The sequence below is a fragment of the Apus apus genome, chromosome Z (assembly GCF_020740795.1).
Source record: "Apus apus isolate bApuApu2 chromosome Z, bApuApu2.pri.cur, whole genome shotgun sequence".
NCBI lineage: Eukaryota > Metazoa > Chordata > Aves > Apodiformes > Apodidae > Apus > Apus apus.
Window position 1 is genome coordinate 23,861,056 of NC_067312.1, and position 21,253 is coordinate 23,882,308.

Below are 21,253 nucleotides of genomic sequence, written 5' to 3' on the forward strand. Positions count from 1 at the left end.
GAAAGAATGTAAGTGAAGTGTGTTGTTATTTGAACTACTAATGAGGACAAGGAGTCCAGTTGTCTTCAGACTACCATCAGAGTGCTTGAAGAAGTGTGGCTGTGTCCATCAGTTTGACACTACATTAATAATTACAAGCTAGTGTCTGCTTATTTTTAATACTGCTTCTGCATTATTTGAAATTTTGTGATGCCATACTTTATTTTGAGGGTCCTCTTGGGATTTTTCAGGTAATTGTTTACAAAAATAGAACTCTTCCCTATGCATTTCAAAGTCCATCCTAGGGAGTGGAATGGTTTTTAGTAGAACATTTTCACATCTATTATTATGCTGAAAAAGATAGAAATTTTCAAGCTTTGTGGTTAACTTGCCTCTGATCTTAGGCCTGTAAAGCACTGAAATAATTTTCGGAAGTAGAGCCTTAATAAAATGTTATGTAAGTTTATAGGATTAGGATATGAGTTTTCCACACCAAAATCGTTCAGTGACCTAATCACCTGAAGTCATCTGTTTATATAGTTTTTGTAGGAGACTCTAAGATGTATTTTTCAGAATTACTGTCTTCAAGATTATTGCTTGTAGTTTTTTAGAGACATTGTATTAAAAGGAAGATTCCTAAGAAAAATAATGAATTTGTCATATAAGCATTATGAGAATTACAATCTATAATGGAATTTTTCAAGTGTAGAAGTTAAGAGGTTTTAAGCAGAAAGAAGCTTACTTGTGAAAGTAATATAATGACAACTAAACCATAAGAAAGAAGACAGTGCTGCCAGGTTTCTCCTGTTTTTCACAGCCTGGAGTGATAACATCCTCCTTTCCTTTTTACTTCTGTTACTCTCAAACCTTGATGAGAACTTTGTCTGAAACAAGCTATGCATGAAGTTCTAGTGATACCTTACACACTATATGTAGATAGATTAAATGTAGTGTTGGAGATAAGTGATCTTTGCACAACTGTGGGTATTTTTCTTATCACATCAGCCACTAATTATTCATCTGACCTCAAAGCAAGAGAATGCATGCAATCAAACCTTATATCTTAATATACCTTGAAATCAGTATCTTAAATTGGACATCCAATACGTAGAGTGATGCTTTGCATGCCACGGCACAAAACCAGGAGTTACTGCTAAGCCTTTAATTGATTTTTTTAATCACAAAACAACTCTGGACTGATTTTTTTCTTTTTTTCCTCTGTCACAGTGTTCAACAGCAAACTGTGCATTTTAGTTTGTGAATTAGAATATTGCTTAGCCTTCCGCAGAAGTTAAAGTACTGTTGTGCCTATGTATGTAGTAAGTCAAGACAGTAATGTTACGGGAGAAGTAAGATTGGACAACTGATTGCTGTTTTGAATAACTGGTAACGAGATCTATTTTCTGATTCGCGTCTCGTTCTTCTAATTTATGAGTAGGAGAGATAAAAGATGGTGTTAGTGACTAAGTTCAGTGACTTAGCATCCCTTCTTAATGCCCCAATTTGACAGCCACACAGGCTTTAATTTAAAGAGTAATGCTGATCTTAAGTCAGAAACAAAGTGCATTTCTCAAAATATGCCATTCAAAACAGTAGTATTAGAAGTAATGATCTTGATTGTAACAGATTATAGCCAACAGCACTGCTTATGTCTCACAGAATCTCACCCATCATACAGGGCTGTGAAGGCATGTGTGCTTTTTAGAGGTAAATATTGAAAAACAGGTTGTATGTGTAGGTATAGAAGACTGGCTTATTTTTTCAGTTCATTTTCAGGGATCATAAAGGCTCTTGGCTTTCTGTTTGGAGGAGGTCTGTTCTGGATGCAGGTCTCACAGCTGTCCATGGGGCTTGGTGGCTGCTCAGGGCAGCATGGTCAGTTTGGAGCTGGTAGCTGTCAAGACTGACAAGATCCTACAGGGGAAGGTGGGACAGTGGAACAGTTGGGACGGGATTTTCAGGGGTAACTCAAGGAGATGAGGGTCCTCTTGTAGTCAGGGGGTGTTAAGGAGCATGGAGTGACTTTGGGTGTGTGAGATTAAGGTGGGAAGGCCAAGAGGAAGGGAGATGTGGCAGGATAGCAAGGGGGTGTGGGGAAGGGGTGGCATTGCAGGCAGATCGGCTGGTGAGGAGCACAGGAAGAGTCCACTGCAGTGGTGGGAAAGAGCTGCTGTCCTGCCTGGATGAATGGAAGCCTCCTATGTGCCTGTGCACACTCAAGCAGGCTTGCTTTGTTTAGGCGTTTCTTCCACTTTATTCCTATTTCCCAGGCTTGTAAATAACATTGTAAATAATGTCTGTAATGGCTCAAGCTGTGAAATACTGCCGTTTTAAGCATGAAGGAGGTAGGTTTTCATACTGACAGGGTTATAGCTAAGCATGATTGAGGTAATGAGACTGCCTCACGCAAAACTGCTCACCTGCTGGTGACAGGGTGAGTGACAGTCCTGGCAGTATGGACAAGATGGAGACGCTTTGCTTTCAGCTGCACAGGATACTAGCAGCCGTGGTAGCATTCCTCATGGAAACGGACACAGAACTTCCCTGGAGCGCTGCGGTTGTGAAGCTCAGCCCACAGTCCGCTGGGGAGTCTCGGACTTTTCTGCGTGCTTGGCTGTGGGGCTGCAGGGGAGGAGGTGTCCCGGAGCGCTGGAGCCGGCCAGGGCACATGTCGCGGCCGCCCCGGCAGAGGGCCCCCCGCCACAGCCCGCGGGGACAGCCCGGGCCCTTGGCCACCCCTCCTGGGAGGCTCTGGTAAAACTGAAACGACGTGCACGGCGTTATTAGAGTTTTGTACAGATTCTTGTGTGTGTATTTTTGTACCGTACACACGTGCAAACCTGTCAAGCCTGATTAGTTCTCTTTTTTAGGGAAAAAAAAAAAATATATATTTTTTTTTTTTAAATATATATATATGTATAGTTGGAAGGACGCTGTGAGTGTGACTACAAAGTATAGTAGGCTGCTGACTTTCTGCGTGTGCAAATCTACAGATCCAGTGGGCACGCTCAAGGTTTTGAAATTTAAATAAAAGTTAAGGTATGGCAACGGTGTGAAAATGCAGGGGTGTGCATACCAGTATATTTTTATGACAAGACAGTTGATTCCCTTCTGCAAAATGATTAGGAAGTTACAAAGGTACCTGTGCTTTAAAATTACAACCAATTCTGCGAACCAGGTTTGGGTTGTCTTTTTGTGCTTTGAGAATGTCTTTCTGTTTTCTGACCTTATAAACCAAGAAATGTTATCAATCCTTTCTCTAATTTTAACACTGTATAGGGGGGATATCAGTTATTGTCAGCAGTTGAATTACTTTAGAAGCACAGGTTACCATCTCCCTTTGAAGTGAGCTGTGCCTTTATGACTCTGCTTCTTTAAAGTAAATATAAAACTGTTGTTCAAGTAGGCAACGGCTAAAACTAGAAGAGCTACGCAATTATTATAGGTGAAGTTAATCAACTGTAAAATATAAGAAATGTACTGCAGATATTTGGGATTTGGTTATGAAGTACGAGTGGGTTTCATATTTTCTAGCATAGGAGGATTTTGGTAGGTGGGGGAGGTGAACAGTTTTCAATGCCAGTTGACTGACTTAATGAGCACAAGCTGGTCTCAAGGAACACAGCTACTAGAAATTCTCACTGTTTCCAACAAGTGGGAGGAAAATATCAATCCTCTTCTCATCTTCGCTGAATTCAGTCTTGTGGTCTGCTTCTCCTTTCACTTTGAATTTATTTCCTTGTAAAAGTATGGCTGGCAAAGAAGTTAATCTCTGTGAGCAAAGGGGAGCGAACTCTTCGGTTGCTGCTCTCTTCCTTTAGCAAGTCTGATCTCCAGCAAACTCTAAAGCATTTGACCTAATCTGCTCCCTCTCTGTATAGTTCACTTTCCCAACTGCCTTCCCAAGGAACGAACAATCCTGACCTACTGGAAAACACCATGGTTACAGACAGGTATTTTTTCAGCTATTTCCATTGTATAGGAAATAGATAAAATGCGTCAGTGTCAGGTTAAGGGTCTTCAAGCAGCACCTGTATTCGTGATCCAGCATGAGTGTGTAGGAGGTAATGCTGTGCTTGCAAGCAGGCTATTTTGCTTGCAGAGGGCTGCTCTGAGAGATGCAGCTCTTGTCAAGGAGTTTTTTTATTCTGGGCTTTTTGTTTGGCTTTGGGTTTTTTTCTGCAGTTAGTTAGCCACTTCCTGTATTTGGCTGTCCATGGTGTTTTCTCAACTTTAATACTGTACTCAGGAGCCAGTGACAGACTATTTTAAGAACTCATACAATAGTCTTCTCATTTACCTAACAAAAATGAGAAAGTTAGCCCTGCATTGACCACTTGTTAGCTGATGACAACTTTTACTTTGAATCTGACTCCCCCTCCCGCTCATAAAGGCCCTGGCTCAGCAAATATTTGAACCTGCCCAAGTTAATAATGAAACTGAGATCTTTATCTGAAGGAGACATGCAAGCTACTGAGGGTGGTGGTTTTCTTTTTTTTTCTTTTTTTTTTTTTCTTTTTTTTCTTTTTTTGGTTACAGTACTAAAGTCAGGTTCACTTTTTAATGATGAACCAGAGAGTAAGTGGATACCTTCTGCACAGCACAGTTTTAAGCAGTTAAGAAGAGAGAGAAGGCTTGGCTTTTCTCACTGCATGTTAAAGCTTTTTTGGTGGATTTTTATGGAACATCAGTTGGAAAGCAGAGCAGTCTCTTTTTCAGAATTTTATTTTCTTCATTGCTTCATAGAAGCTTCCTAGTAAAAGAAGTTTTGGAGGTTTTTTAAGCAAGATTTTTTTAAAAGAGGAAACCAATTCATGTTTCAGGTTATTGGATTGTGTTTTCAGGCTGTATTACAAGGGCGAGAATTTGTGATGCATAATTTACAAAGTAAGTGATTTTTAATTTCTATGTGTGTGTTTTCTTCACCACATTATGGAAGTGTTTTACTATACTGATTACCAGGTAGAGCTTCCGTGGTGAATGCAGGTAAGTACCTCAGCACCTGTGCAGGTTATTCAGGGAATGGAGAATTTGCCTGTCTGCCTCCTGTCTTTTGCCTGGAAGCTAGGCTAGTCTGAGCTGAGCACTAATCTGATTAAACAAGTGTGGGCAGTCCAGAATTTGGTCACCAGTGAAATGCTGGAGAAGTAATTTTTCCTGAAAGCCTTTTCCAACTGAAATAAAAAATCTTACTGATCCCACATGAGACCTAAATGCAGCAACGTAGTCTCTGTAGGAAATCTTTATAACCTATATTTAAATTATTACTTTGGCAACTCAACTGTTTGGGTAGCAGGTGGGCTAAACCTCCAAGTCCAGTGTTTGGGCTTGTATCTGAGATGATTGTAAGTGTCCTATTTCATTTGGAAATGTAAGGAATCTTTGGAGCATGTCTACCTAAACAGGGAGGGGATTCTACTTCAGAATTATTTAAGCTTGTTTTTGTATAAAGGAAACTAGCATGCATTTTTTGGTAGCTGTTGGTACTCCGGGCATGTTTTTGTATGTTAATGCTTATCTAAAAGGGGTAAGCTGCTGAGGGGCATGGGGCATGTGTGTGTGGATATGTATTATATATTTGGGAAGGATATAAATTGTGTTAATTTTTTTAATGAGTATTTGTGAGATAGAGCACATTTCAACTGCAGCAGGATTTTTTGTGATGTAGGCACAGATAGTTGCTACAGCTACTCTTTTGTTGTGGTTATTTTTGGTATCTGTTTTTCTGCGTCCATAGATTATAGTGAGTATAAAGCATTCTCATTGCTTTATGTAGCATTCTTCTCTGGAATTAATAGTCTGTTCTGTACATGTTTTTTCCAAGAGGTCTGAGAGAGTTACAGTCGGCGATGGGGGGAGTTAGGAGAAAAGATTTCTAAATGGTAGGAAGGTACTGATGATACAAAATCAAGCATGGAAGGAGACACTGACAAGGGACTTGTGTTTTAAAAACAATTAACTTGATAAAAATCTCAATGAGAAGGGTAGAGAAACAGTGTGAAAAGGCAGACTAAATGTTTTTGTATCCTGACAAACTGGCTTTTTACGTTTAGCAAAATCTTATTTCAAAATTTTGCTCAATTTAAACTTTCTATCACTGTTCAGACATGTTTGCTGAATGTAAGAGTACAATGTTTGGATTTTGGATTTCAAAATGAGTTAATCTAGATTGATCTGGATTGTATTTTATAACAAAATAATAAGGGGGGAAGACATCTCTTCAATAAGCACATTTTATGTAATATGAAGTGTATCTATCAGACCTGTGTGTCCTTTAAAATCATAGAAATCTGCACAGTTTAAAAACATAATCCATACTTCACAATGTTGAGATATGTATGCCTCTGAGTGTATGTGTGTGCAAAATAGGTGTCTGATGGATACACACACACACACACAGAAGTCATGCTCTTTTCCCTTCTGCATCTTTAATATATACAGGAGGTCCAGAAGCATTTAAAATCTTTTTGAATGGTAAACGTCAGGCATCCAAGCAGAAGAGTGCAACTGAAATGTCACCGACCTACTTCTAAGGGGAGCTGCCCTCTGTGTGAGCTTGCATGTGTTGTTTGCGTGTGTGTGTAACAGCTACGTGCTGCAGCATATCAGCCTTTTGTCATCCTGCCAGGATTGGACTGTACCATGCTGCAAAGTCAGGAAAACGAGTCGGAAAGACGGGCGAGGAGAGCTTGCTTGCTCCTTTTGTTTGCAATACAAGGTTTATATTACAGTTCTGCTAAATGGAGATTCTTTCCGAACTGAAATTGTTTTAAGATTAATGTAGAATACAATGATGAAACAGGAGTGGTCTGGTGACATTATTTTGACATGATTGGCTGAGGATTATGATGTAATAGGTTACAGTGCAGCCCCTTATAGGTTTTAAAATGAATTCCAAGACACCATTACAAAGAGAGTCTGACTCTTTTCTTGTATCTGAGCTTACTCAGTGAAACTCATACAAATGTACAATACTGTTTGGAGTATGGAAGAACTGGATATAGAATATCCTAAGACAGATATAAATTGTGGCACAGACTTGATGTTTTACATAGAAATGGATCCACCAGGTAAAGCTGCAGTCTTATTACAGAAGACTTAATTCATTTTGGTCTTTACAGTAGTTACTTGAAAATTCTTACTGGATATGTAGGATTCCTTTATTATTGATACAAATAGTTTTTCTTTTTCCTTTTTTTTTTTTTCCATAAATCAGAATTAAATTGTGGGTTTGTGCATGGTTATAGTAATTAGAATCATAACCTGTAGAAATACCTATCTGCTTACTTAATTGAATTTTTACTGAATTGACATGTTTCTGTTTTGATTTTATTCTGTCAGATGTAGTTCTAGTTCTGTAAAATATGGTGTTTATTTTATTATTATTTTTGCTGTTTCTGTTCCACACTGTGACTAAAAGGAGATGGAGTAATAACATTCATTTCCTGAAACAGTGATTGAAAATTGTTTTAGGAAAAACATATTTTTAAATATAACAATGTTATTTGAATACCTGGTTTTGTGTATTTTTTGTATCATATAAAATGATTACGCTATCTTGATCTTCATTGCAAGTTTGAAAAATCATCTTTTGTAGCCAGTCATATAATGTATAGGGCAGAGACGTTCATAAGGAATGATGTACTTACTGGAGAACTAAAAGAGTTGGGTTGATTTTTAATCCTGATTCCGATGTAGTTCCCCTTGCTCCTAAGTCAGGAGTGCTGCAGTATCTTCTCTGGCACCCACTGGTATACATATGCAGCTTTGACATTGAGAAAAGGGGGATGTGGTTTTTAATCAGTCCTGGTATTTGGAACACAATTTATTCTGTAGAATGCTAAGATTAACACAAGGGATATTTGGGTCACAGATGGGTTTCTTAAAGCTTTTTTTTGGCACATCATCACACAGAATGCTGAGGATCACGAAAACACAATTCTTCTTAAAATATACAGTATTGCTGTGGGTTTACATGTTTTATTACTTAGCTTCTAGGTGAGGAAACAGCAACATTGCTCTAAGATCATTACATAGGAGGGAAAAAAAAAAATTTACATGTTTTATTATTTATATTCACCTGAAGGTAGTGGAAGAAGGTAAAAGCAAACTTCAGATTTTTTTATCTCAAAAGCTTTCTTCTCAGGGGGAAAAGATAAGTATAGTGTTACATTTTGAAAAAAATTATTATTGCAAGTTTAACATACTTTTTTTTTTAAACAGTTCCTCTTACTGAATTATACTGTTTTCAGTAAAATATCTTGATTCCTCTGATTTCTTTTAAAGGCTGCTAGTGATGGAAAACTCTTAATTTGTAACTTTTTTGTTCCCCTTATTCATATACTAATGTGTGATTTCAAAGAATATATTGTCAGGTTTTCTATGAATTATAATAAACTTTTTTTTTCCTCTCCTTTCATTTGCAGCACTGCCTCCAAAGCCACCGAAACCTAATACTGTAACTAACAACGGCATGAATAACAACATGTCATTACAAGATGCTGAATGGTACTGGGGAGATATCTCAAGGTAAATCAACTCAAGACAAGTATTCCTTATATTTGGCTTTATGTTCTTACTATGCTGTTTTCTGTGTATGTGTTATGCTTAAGTATAGAAAAATAACAGTTCTAAGAGCCATTTTTAGTATATTTTCCAACACAAACATATTACGGTTGGTTTTATTCCAAACATGACTAAAAAGTTACTGGCGGTCAGCTAGAATGTAGTATGTGAAGAGATTGTTCTGTTGCTTTAAAACAGCTATATAAAATGCTAGCATGAAAGGACAACACCAATAAATAAGTATTTTTTCTTTGTATTTTGTCCAGAATCCCAATTGTAGACACAATAGTTAACAAGCCAGACTAACAAGTGCCATATATTAGCAACATTTTTAACTGTACTATATATAGGTACATTAGACCAGCACTGGCTGCTCCAATTGTTCAGGCTTGTGTGAACAAGCAGAAAGACCTTTGCATTAATATAATTTTGTCCAGCAGTTAAGAGTTCATAGGGTATAACATTTTTGTATCACAGTTGTTCTTCAGTGATGTTAAATAAGATATTAAATAACTATTTATTAATATAGACATCAAGAAGGCTTATAAAACCCACTTATTTTAAAACAGAAGAATCTAGAGCACAGTAAGAGGATGAATGCATGAGAAGTAGCTGAAATGAATGGTTACTTTTGCTTTCATTTTAGAGAAGAAGTAAATGAGAAGCTCCGAGACACTGCTGATGGTACCTTTTTGGTACGAGATGCTTCAACCAAAATGCATGGAGACTACACACTTACGCTAAGGTCAGATTAGTTTCGCTACATTTAAAATGTAGTGTTCTTTAAGAAATAGTACTTGGAAGTGTGCCTAACTTTTAAAAAAACTTTATTTGCAGGAAAGGAGGAAATAACAAATTAATTAAAATATTTCATCGAGATGGAAAATACGGCTTTTCTGACCCGTTAACTTTCAACTCTGTGGTTGAGCTTATAAACCACTACCGGAATGAATCTCTAGCCCAGTATAATCCTAAACTGGATGTAAAATTACTGTATCCAGTATCTAAGTACCAGCAGGTAATTTGGTCTCTTTTCTTTGTGTTTCATTAAATACAGAGAAATTACTGCAGAATGGGGAGTCATTTATCATTAAGAACTTCAGCTCTGTTAATATTTGAAAAAAAATAAGTGTGTATAAAGGTGGATTTTTTTGTTTAAAACCAACTCCACAGTTTGCATATATAAGTAATTAAAAGTTTAGGTACTGCAAATACATTATTAAGAATTAAACTTAGGTTAATAAAAACCCTGCTCATTAGTGATTAAATATATAATTTTCAGTATAAAGCTGAACACTTGCAGTGCAAAATTGCCTTTTGTCATTCATTTATCATTTGCATATTTTGTATATAGTATGTTTATCTCCATATTAATGAAAGAGTCACACTTAACCATGTGTGGGAAACTGTTCTTTTCTTCCCCACATAAGTCTAAACAAAACCATGTAACTATCTAAGCATTTTTAGCAGTTCTATCCTGAAAATCTGTGCAATGTAATTTTTTCTGTATGGACTATCTCCCCTTCTGCTCATCATTCTAGGATCAAGTTGTAAAAGAGGATAGCATTGAAGCAGTGGGAAAGAAATTGTATGAATATAATACCCAATTCCAGGAAAAAAGCCGAGAATATGACAGACTCTATGAAGACTACACAAGAACATCTCAGGTGAGCTAGATTTGAAACCAAGGAGAGGGTGGAAGACTTACTTAGATTTAGAAGAATATTATTGTATATTCATACTGTCATCTTCCTCCATTCTTTTACACCTCCCTTCTGCCACCACTACTATAGCCCAAAAGAGGAATTGTATCTGATGTGCTTGCTTATTATAGTAGAATCCCTTATTCATGTTTGAACAGTCAGCACCTGTAACCTAACCCACCTTGTGCCCAAGTTTGTCCTGCATCCAATGCAAGCACAGAACTGTCTTGATTTACCAACACTTCTGCACAGTGACCTCATCAAGCTGTGTTATGGTTTTCAAGACACATTTGCAGGGAAGCGTATTTTTTTACTAGTTTTTAAAGGGTCTGGTTTCATCTGTGCAGGGTGGAGAGATGTTGTGTGTAGATAACAGTGCAGGAATGAAAAACTGCCTCTGTCCTTTTTTCAACTTAATCAATTATTCGCAAAATTTTAAGGTGCCAGTGAATTAGTGCTATTTTACAGACCTGGAATCAAGACTACTTCTCTAAGTTGTGCAGAGAGTATGTCTAAAAATAATTGAAGAAAGATGTAGGAGTGCAAGCAACTTAAACTAATGACTTAACTATTGAGTAGCTATATAGGGGCTGGAGGATGGACTAGATGACCTTTTGAAACCTGTCCAGACCAACATCTTAAACTTATATTTCAGAAAGCCAGATGTGCCTCAAAGGACATTAGCTGGTACAAAAGGCAAAGTGCATTGCCATAAAGATCTAAATATCACAAAATTTATACAGACAAAGACTGTAGTGAGCTCTGTGTCTAGCATTTTTAATTTCTTGGAAAACTGCATCTTGCAAAGCCTCATTATGGTAGCCTTTCACACAGGCCTGCTCTCTCTGTATTATAAGGCTCTGCAGACAGAATGTATTCTGGTAAAGGGACACTGAAGTCTTATGTTACAATATATTGAAGTGCTTCTGTGATAGAAAACTGTAAATTGTCCTTTCCATCTGATCACAACGTAGTAACAATTACTTTATTTTCAGGAAATTCAAATGAAAAGAACAGCTATTGAAGCATTTAATGAAACAATTAAAATATTTGAAGAGCAGTGCCAGACACAAGAAAGATACAGTAAGGAATACATTGAAAAATTTAAACGAGATGGAAATGAAAAAGAAATACAAAGGTCAGTTTTCATATTTGCATTTCAAATTGTGATGGTTTTGAAGAAAGAAACAATACAAGTATAGATCTGCCTAAAACTAAAACAAGATGGCAAGTTCAGTTGTAAGCAAAGCAGGCCTCAAATGGAGTAGATGTGAACTTGCAAAATGTACATAGCTACATCTAGATAAAGAATCTGTTTTCTTAAGTGTCTACACTGCAGAGTGTATCTAAATAGTAGATTAGAAATTTCTAAGCAATAAAATGTCAGAGTGTAACTTACCACATTATTCCATTCAGAATTATGCACAACTATGAAAAACTCAAGTCTCGAATAAGTGAAATTGTGGACAGCCGGCGTAGGTTAGAAGAGGATTTGAAGAAGCAAGCAGCTGAATATAGAGAGATAGACAAGCGTATGAACAGCATTAAACCGGACCTCATACAGCTGAGGAAGACAAGAGATCAGTACTTGATGTGAGTATCATTATGAATTAACAACAAAAAAAAATGTTTGAAGGTTGTTCTTTTTTTAATTGGAATCCAGCTTCTGTGACTAACAAATTTTTTTGCTATTACTGTCCAGGTGGCTGACTCAAAAAGGTGTTCGACAAAAGAAACTAAACGAGTGGCTTGGAAATGAAAATACAGAAGAGTGAGTATTATAAGATTTAAATTTTTTTAGAATTTCAAACTGTCTTACACAAACGTAAGAAAAAGCATATTTAATTCCTGGACCACACAGAGGAAATCTCAAGCCTGTGTCTCCAGTAACAATGCACATGGTTAACACATGGCAGCATCATGCAAGTGTTAGAAAGAACTCTTATCTAACTCCCTGATCTCCATTATTCAGGGAAGTGCGTAATCCAGTTACTGTAGCAAAGAAATTTAATATAAGCTGTGTCTTTATTCTTACCAGCAAAATACAGATTGTGAGGTATTAGTATTATAGTTAGTTACAGAAATGCTATGTGGATAAATAAGTTGTTCAGAAGGTGTCTTAAGCATGGGCAGGTTTTTTCCAAATTTCAACTGTTGGTGCTGTTGTGCTATCTAGTGTAGTAGTACTCACATCAGTATATCACATTGCTATTGGGGATGATAAAATTGTATATGCTGAAGTGGTCCTTCTGGTTTTGTCATGTGGTTAATTTTTCTGGGAAATGTCAGGGTAATGTTCTGTCATTTCAGCAATTCAGTTTACTGTAGGTTCTGACAGGGGCTTGGCTAATGAATACCTTTTACTTCATTCCTGGGAAAAAAGCACCTGGATGGTGTCAACATAGACCAAATTTAAACAAAAGGAAGCCACTGAAAAAACTCAAAAGGATAGTAACAGTGACAAGCAAATAGAAAAACAAAGTTACCTGACTAATATTTGCATCAGCTTTTTCTGCCTATGTAGTTTCCTGTGCGTGCCTTTTACACTGCATGGCTGAACACTTTGTGAAAGCAGCAGACTGACAATAAGTGTTCTGTGGATTTACATTCTAGCCTTGTCTACATCTATTTTAATTTGGCTTGGTTTATTGGGTCTCCTACTGTTATCCTGGAAATTGTACATCTTTGCTGTGGCTGCACTGGCAGAAGCAGAGAATAAAAATGGCGTAAACATTTTAAAGCCATGTTGTTCAGTCAGTCGCAGCACAGCTCAAAGATAAGATTGAGAATATGTAGGCACCTGTTTGCAGTAGTATTTCCATTACTTAAACAGTAGTCAGAGAACAATGCCAGGCCATAGTTTTAATGTAGCATCTAAATAGCAAGTGAAACTGTTTAAAGATCATCTTAATTTGCTCTCACCCTGCAGCTCTCCTTGCAAATGAGTCTGGTAAGTGCTCAGGTTTCTGCTGAAAAATTAAAACTTTCAAAATATTACTTTAGAAAAAAAGTTGTAATGAAGAAAAAAATCAGTGGGCAGCAGGAAAAACAGGGATTGCATTCTCTAGGTGCTGGTTGAAAATAGGGCCTCTGCTGAATGCATTTGAGTACCATGCAGGATAAAGGAGTGCAATGGGATAAGGGACCTAGAGAGTCAACTTAAACGAAAGAACCCTTCTTTCTGAAAAATTTAATTCTATGTGAGATTGCTGATTTCTGTAGACTGCTTTGAGAATCTTCAGAAAGACAGAGCTGTGGATGAGTGAGAATTCATGTTTTCTTAGATCAAGGAAAACTGATTAAAAACCTATTACAGAGACAGTAAATACTTTAGCCAAACATAGAGTCATTGCAAGCTGAGTAGGACAGGCAGTGCCCACCAGTGCAGGCTGCTGCAGGAGCAGGGAGCTCTGCAACTGTAGAATGAACCAGAGACATCTTTCATGGTAGGCTTTAGCTCAGAGGTTTCTCTATAATACTGAATCAGCCTTATAGAGAAGGCTGTATTTTATATGCTTTTCTCATAATAATGATTATATGGAGACAGAGAGCACTCTACTATCCACTCTTTACACAAAACCACCTCCCCTATAAATAATTAATCTGTCTAACTGTGCAACTGCTCATAGCTTTCCCAAGCAGCAGCTGTAGTTGATACATTGCATGGTTTTTCACTGCTGACCAAGTGTTCTGATCTTTGAAAACTAAGCTGACTCAGAGGGTATTGATTTCGTTTGGCTTGCTGTTTAACAAAACAGTGAGCAATGATAGAAGTACCGAAGTGCTTGCTGTATCCTTTTATAACCTTTTTTACGTGAATGTTTTTAAAAGAAACAAGAACCAGCACTTAAATCTTATTTTTATTCAGTGGTTTAAGCAGTGCAGTATTACATGGTTTGCATCCCTGTTTTTACTAGGGAGGCATCCTACTAACCACTGATTTGCTGCTTTTGTAGTAATGTGAAATGGGGACTACTTAATTAATGGATTTTGCTATGCTGTGTGTGTCACAAACACATTCTGTCCTGTTTCAACAGCCAATACTCTATGGTAGAAGATGATGAGGATTTGCCCCATCATGATGAGAGAACTTGGAATGTTGGCAATATCAATAGAAGTCAAGCTGAAAATCTGCTGCGGGGAAAGCGAGATGGAACATTCCTTGTTCGAGAGAGCAGCAAACAAGGCTGCTACGCCTGCTCTGTTGTGTACGTACCCTAATTTGTGAATGATGTAACCAACATTTTAGGCACATACCTTGAGCCTGGGGCAGGTAGACACTTGCATATGCATGGATCTCATTGGACATTTGGGCTTAGAAGCAGACCATCAAGTCCTGAGGCCATCCTTATAGCTGCTCCATTTCCTGCACAGCTCAAACCTGTGCCACTCCCACAGCTGAGCCTCACACAGAAGAAGGGAAACCAAGGCACGGATGTATGCCTTCATGTGCAGCTGCTAAGTCCTGCCTGTTTTCTGCCTGTGTAAGCTAACACAACATCTGGGAATTTGGGTTAAGCCTAAGTTTTGCTGTTATCCCAACCACAGAAAACAAGGTTTTTATGTAGAGACTAGCATCTTAAGATTTATTCCTAGTACCTTATTTTATACTGTACTGACAAACTAACACCTGGTTGCTTTTTTTCCTCTTTAGGGTGGATGGAGAAGTAAAGCACTGTGTGATAAACAAAACACCTACTGGGTATGGATTTGCAGAGCCATATAACTTGTACAACTCACTCAAAGAACTGGTGCTACATTATCAACATACATCACTCGTGCAGCACAATGACTCTCTCAATGTCACACTAGCCTACCCAGTATATGCACAGCAGAGGCGATGAAGATCTTAATACTCTGGGTTGATTGTTTTTTTTCTAAATAAAAGATCTAACAACATGAGGCCTCTGGAAAGAGAAGGCTCCTTCCAGCCTTACTCAAGAATATGAGCTGCAGTATCAAAGCTGTCTGTCTTCAGATGGGACTAGAGCTTTCCTTTACAACTGCAGTGGGAGAAATCACAGTATTAAGCTGTGAACTTACGTTTCTAATCTGAAGTGCTTTTTTTTAATTAAGAAAAGAAAAACACGAGAGAGAAATCCTAACCTGATCTCCCTGCAGGGACATAGAGGCCTTTAACCATGGTGCTTGTTTACGACCACTTCTGAAGCTTTACCAGCTAGAACTTTGGATTCTCCAAATACAAGATGTAAGAGGTCTTTGTTAGTCAGTTATTGGAATTTCATGGTCACAACCTGGCTTGGATTTGGTGTTGCTGCACTCAGTGGATCCAGACACACAGCATTGTGGATTTTTTGGTTTCTAGTGAATGATATGTAGCAGAATGGCACTTTCATTTCTAAGGGACACTTTAAAAGGACTTCAGTTACAGTATGTGTTCAGAGTAATTGTAATAGTGAAGTGCCAGAAAGTGTTTCGTTTAGATGTTTAAAAATCCTGTTTTAAGAATATATTTAAGACTGAAAAAAACAGGACTTTCAATGGCATAAAGTATATAATAATGTACATAGTATTGGATGACTAACTATCATTGGTGGAAACTATCAATACCAAACTGCTTCTCTTTACCCTTTTCTGTTTGCTGAAAGCCAACTTCTTAGACTGTGCTATGCAATACTGAATTTTCTTTAGATAGTAGTCTTCTCTCAACCATATCTACAAGTTAGACTTGTTTGTCTTTCTCTTTATCTTGTCTTATTTTTTCTTTCTTTCTTTTGCTTAAGAATATTTTTTCCTGATTATTTTTTGTTATTCATTTTTTTGTTTGGTTGTTTTGTTGTTTTGTTTTGTTTTGTTTTTTTAATGTACAGGAAGCCAGCAAGAGTTAGCTTCAGAATTGAAACTATGAAATATTTTACAATTTTCTTTGTACAGAATATTGAGCTACTAGCTACTGGCTCAAAGTTTTAATAGTTCTTGTTGTTTTTTTTCTAACTAAATATTTTGTTGGGCAGTGCCTGATAAGCTTCAAAGCTGCTTTATTCAATAAAAAAATTATATGAAAGTTACAAAATATCACAGAGTCCAACAATATTGTTTCAGAGATATCTTTAGAATACGGTACCACACTATGGTTGCTTTTTGAAGCATTTTGTCTTTGTATTTGGAAGACAAAAAGTTGTGTATCCTTCTCTACAGTCATTGTAGAAAAAAACAGGAAATTTGGTTACTGGGGCAGATAGATTGGATTTCAGAATGAATCCACTCTGCTTAGTACATAAATGACTTCTTGACCTACTGTGGCAGAACTTTTGTCAGCATGTAAAGATATTTCATTTCATATGAAGGACATTTCTCTAATCAATTGCCTAGAGTTGTTTTTTGTATTAGTATCCTGGGGAAAAAAACCCACCTTTACTGAGAATGTTTGGATACAACATACATCTAATTAAGACTGGAAATTGTCACTTTTTAAAGTTATTAGGCAATCATATGTAAAAATTTTTATTTATTTTCCTAAGTTTGTTGTCTGAGGCAGTATCAAAGTGAACACTTGTATAATTTCAGGCACCAGAGACTTACAGAATTATGGTTTAGTTGAATTAAACAAATACATGAATCCCACTAGAGCAAACTTACCAAGAATTCTGGAGCAATTGACTGTGGGTGGTTTGCAATGGTTATTTATTGTCCTAACCACTGAGAAAATTCACACATTGCAAATTGATAAAGTGATGAACATATGAATGTGTTCTTCTCCTAGGATGCAAAAGCAAGACCCATTACTATTAAAGGGAGTTGAACACACAGTCAAAAGAGTAAAACCCATGGAGTTCTCTAATAATATCTCTGTTTTAGAGACACATGGGTTTAAATTCAAAGAATGCAGTGCTTATTAAGCTGTTAGAAATAATAAGCAGGAGTTTGCCAGTCTCCAGTAGTTTTTATATTATCTTTTGATTTTTACATTATTCTTTCATTTCTGAGGCTGTAAGGCTTTTTATATTATTTTGATTTTGTGCTCTTTTTTTTTTTTTTTTTGATGGGTTGTCCTTGGTTTCCTGTAGATGTATTTTCTTACTTAAATTTTTATCAGGAAACAAGATTCAACCCATATTAATGTTTGGGGATAGTTACTGCTTACAAAATCATTCTGAATACAAGTTTAGTCTTCATGCCTTCCCTTCCTCATTCCACACTTTTTTCAGGCCTGTAGAACCTTGTAAATTTGGTTTGCTAATAACTGGTTTTTACTATGAAAAGCACCAACAATTACTCTAGCATGCCAGTTATACTACTGAGCCTGAAATTACAAATTAGTTCAGTATACAACAATTTAACACTTGTAGCAATCCAAGATATTCTTTGGACATATATTAATTTCTGAATGTTAAATATTTTAAGAGTAAAATTGTATTTTTTTTCTCTGTAAGCAAGACATATGTAATCTGAATTGATGTTTCACATAGCATTTGTCAGGATGTTTTAACATAGTTAAGGCAGTTGGATCTAATTTCCCTCATATTAAGAAAACCTCTGCTATGTCAGTGGGCCATATCCTTAGCATGCCCAGTCCAGTATGGGTTATCTTTTGTTCCTGTCATGCTTTACAACTTCTATTCATCTGTGGTTGTAGCAGAGAAAAAAACAAAAACAAACAAACAAACAAAAAAAACCAAAACAAACAAAACAAAACAAAAAAACAAAACAAAACAAAAACAAAACAACAGTGTGTCTGCTAATTTGGCACTAGCTTTTCTTGCACGAGTGCAAGTAAGCACCATGTTGTGGGGATGAGTGCTTAGGGCTTCCTAGGGGGAAGTTCTGCCTATACAGGGTTTGTGCAATTTGCAAGGATCACTTACGCCCTCAAATTGGCATGAGTGGGTTTTCTTTGGTACTTATGTATTGTGTGGCCTCTGCATTTCCCTCCCTCCTTTAATGTACAGAGCTACATCCTGCCAAAGGCCCTATTCACTGCAGAGTTGTTCATCCTTAATGTACCATATTGTTCACTCCAGTTTTGATTTCACCTCAAACAGGCTAAAGCAGAAAAAAAAAAGCATGTGGATATAATGAAGAGACACGGTGCTTTTCTGTATTTCTGTTGGCATGCAGTTTTTCCATCTAATGTGATTAAAGTGTACGATTTGTTTTGTAACTTTTTGTTGTTGTTGTTCAGGGAATTTTTTGTTTTATGTTAAAACCCTGAGTTATGCTGTACTGCAGCAGCACTTTCACAAGGCCTTTGAAAGGTATGAAACATAACACAGAGAACCAAAGCCCACAAGCCAAATTAGGAGTTTCTGATATCCGTAAGTTGAAATTTGCATTTGCATATTTGGGGATGTGTAGTTGTGCATAGGCGTGCACACTTACTTTGTTTATATATTATAGATGCCAGTATAGGTGCATTTTCACCAAACATGAGCATTTTGCTGAATATAGTAAGTGATATAATTAACTTTTTTAAAGACACAAACACATGCACACTAGAATTTTGTGGGTGCAGCATGTTTCCAAATACAGTTAGAAAACTGAGTTTCTGTGTTGTTGGATATATTCTTTTTCCAAAAAAAAGCTTGTCTGTATGGTTCAGTTATCTAAAAATTTTTGTCAAGCAATCTGTAAAACCAAATCTTCAATTTTTTCTGTTTTGTGTCAGCTGTTCTGTAGTGAAGAAATGGCTTTGTCTTGTAATTGGCAATGAAATAATAATGCTTGGGAAAACATTCAGATGCTTCTAATGGGGAAAACTTCTGCCGATTTTCACACAGTGCTTTTGCTATGCATGGTATTAAGTTGGGAAAGTGAATCCTGTTTTTTTTCAGGGTCACTTTAGAAATGGGCAGCTCAAAGCACAATGCCTCCCATGGGACAAGATTCCAAAATGCAACATTTTATGTAGAATCACCTTGTATTTACTGCAGTTGAAGACTAAACTGGACTGTGGGAGTTGGTAACGTTACATTGCACTTGTCCTAATGAGACTGCATTAGCTGCCCAAGATGCTGCTATTTTTTTTTTCTTGTTTTTAAAAATAAAGCTCTGTTCTGTTAAATGTCTATAAAACATTAAGATTACTTTGTGTTAAAATGGTCTTTGAGGAGGTGGAGGGTAAAGTGGGTTGTAAATTGCCTTTACAAGGCAACGATGAAAACATGCCTCCTTGAAGTTTCATTTAAGCTATAGTTGATGGAGCTGTGTCTTGTTTTTAAGTTGCTTTAAAAATTGTAATAAGTCTTTAAGCAGAATAAAGGTTGTTTTGAAACTGCCTTTCAGTTGTTGAGGCTTCAGTGAGGACTGAGATGTTTATTTACCAGCATCCTTGACCAGCTCGTCCTGTCTATATGTTCTCTCTGAAAATGAGACCTGAATGCTTTTACTATTTAGAGGGAATTAGGGAGCAAATAATTTGAGCTCACAGCCATCGTATGTATTGAGCTGAATGGAGTAGTTAAGTAGCCCCAAAGGAGTCTCATATCAAAAAATGCCAAAATGACAATTTTGCTCATCTCATACTCTTGCAAAAGTGGTACAGTATTCATGATCTGTGATCTGCCTTTCCCTGCAGATGAAGTTCTGTTTCTTCTGTGAAATCAATGTAAGCTTTGTCATTGATAACTGTGAGGCCAGCCTGTCAGCCTGTCTAGCTTGAAGTAATTTACCAGCTTCATGGCTGCATTGATTGTGAAAATCAATGTGAGAAGGAGGAAGTGATGTGGGATTGGGTAAGACCAATCACCAATCCTAAGCATTGGTTTCTTCCCCTCATTATTGGTGTGCAGTATCTGACTTGTTCAAGCCCATCCATATCTTGCCCTAGGAATAGTCCTTCAGGGAAGTTAGCCAGCCACTTTGGAAGTAGAAGAAGATTCCAATTCCCATTCTGTCCAAGGCTTCCATTCAAAAATCTGCCCACATTTCGCTTGTAGTGCTTACAGAATAGCCTCTGACTGAGGCACTCTGGTAGCACAGGCTTGAAATAATTATTAATAATCACAACATTGTCACTGGCCCTTAGGTGTTTTTCTAAGAAATGTACAATAAAGTTAGTTACCATATTTTTGAAGCCTATTTTATTTTTAGCCCAAGTAACAGGAAGTGCAGGTAGATTTCCAATGAATATATCTGTTGCGGTTTTTCTCTGTTAGTAAGCTGATTCTTTTAAAAAGACACTGAGTTTATCTCGTTCCTGCTCCTCAACGATGTTGAGTAACACAAACTTTTCTGCAACTGTAGAGCTCTACATCTAAAATTAAGGTTGCCTAGGTCATGAAATACACATTGTACATCATCACCTATTGAGAGAAATTATGACTGGCTGATCATAAACTGCAGAAATCTACGGACCTGCTGATTTCTTGACTATATCATACATTTTATAGTAGACTTGAAAAATAGTTTGCAAAAATGTCAATTCTATTTTTGCTATCTGCAGACAAACACACCCCCACTTTCCCTCTCTGCTTTCTTGCTAAGACTTGATGGTCATTTTTCACAGGCAATATGAAAAACTGCTTAAATCTATGTTTGTGCAGCTACAGGTGGTGTGATATTTTTTGAAGGCTTGGAAGTGCTTGTCGTGGGTTTGTGGTTTTTTTCCCCAGGCTGCTTCATTTATTTGAAGTTGTGTGCTTACAATTAACTTTGAACAAATCCCTTCGAGTTGCAAAGCCAAAAAGGGAAGATGAAATTTTAAAACTTCTCAGTGTTGCCTTCTCCAGACCTCACTGAAGGGACAGGAGGCATCTTCTCCTCTCAGACCTCATTCTCCAGTACCTCAACCCACCCAGCAGCCAGGGTTTCCTGCCTGCCCAGGGGGGAGCTCCTGTCAGCCAGGAGGCTGACCACACTGCAAGTCACAGGCCAGTGCTGATCAGCTGGCCAGCAAGCAAGGGTGGTTTTGGCAGAAGGAGGTCCCTGTAAAGCAAACAAGCCAAGCAGGGGGCAGGCAGAGGCTGAGTGGGTGCCTGTGGGTGGCTCTGCATGGACAAACACAGGCACTCCCATGGCTGCAGGCAGCAGCAGTCAGGCACAAAATG

At 37.4% G+C, this 21,253-nt stretch overlaps 1 protein-coding gene across 4 annotated transcripts in view; it reads left to right on the forward strand.

The window, feature by feature from the left end:
- Window positions 1-19,484, forward strand: part of PIK3R1 (phosphoinositide-3-kinase regulatory subunit 1) — a 58,002-nt gene extending 38,518 nt beyond the window's left edge. For 2 of the 4 annotated variants that reach the window (XM_051642220.1, XM_051642221.1), the window contains 9 exons: window positions 8,406-8,508; window positions 9,191-9,289; window positions 9,382-9,562; window positions 10,086-10,211; window positions 11,243-11,385; window positions 11,664-11,840; window positions 11,950-12,018; window positions 14,285-14,455; window positions 14,902-19,484. In XM_051642220.1, coding sequence (XP_051498180.1) covers window positions 8,406-8,508; window positions 9,191-9,289; window positions 9,382-9,562; window positions 10,086-10,211; window positions 11,243-11,385; window positions 11,664-11,840; window positions 11,950-12,018; window positions 14,285-14,455; window positions 14,902-15,091 — 1,259 coding nt within the window. In that variant the 3' untranslated portion in view covers window positions 15,092-19,484. Of the gene's footprint in view, window positions 1-4,545; window positions 4,867-6,443; window positions 7,050-8,405; window positions 8,509-9,190; window positions 9,290-9,381; window positions 9,563-10,085; window positions 10,212-11,242; window positions 11,386-11,663; window positions 11,841-11,949; window positions 12,019-14,284; window positions 14,456-14,901 lie in introns of those variants that run through there. The other 2 variants (XM_051642223.1, XM_051642222.1) reach the window with 2 other exon arrangements.
- Window positions 19,485-21,253: the final 1,769 nt, after the last annotated feature.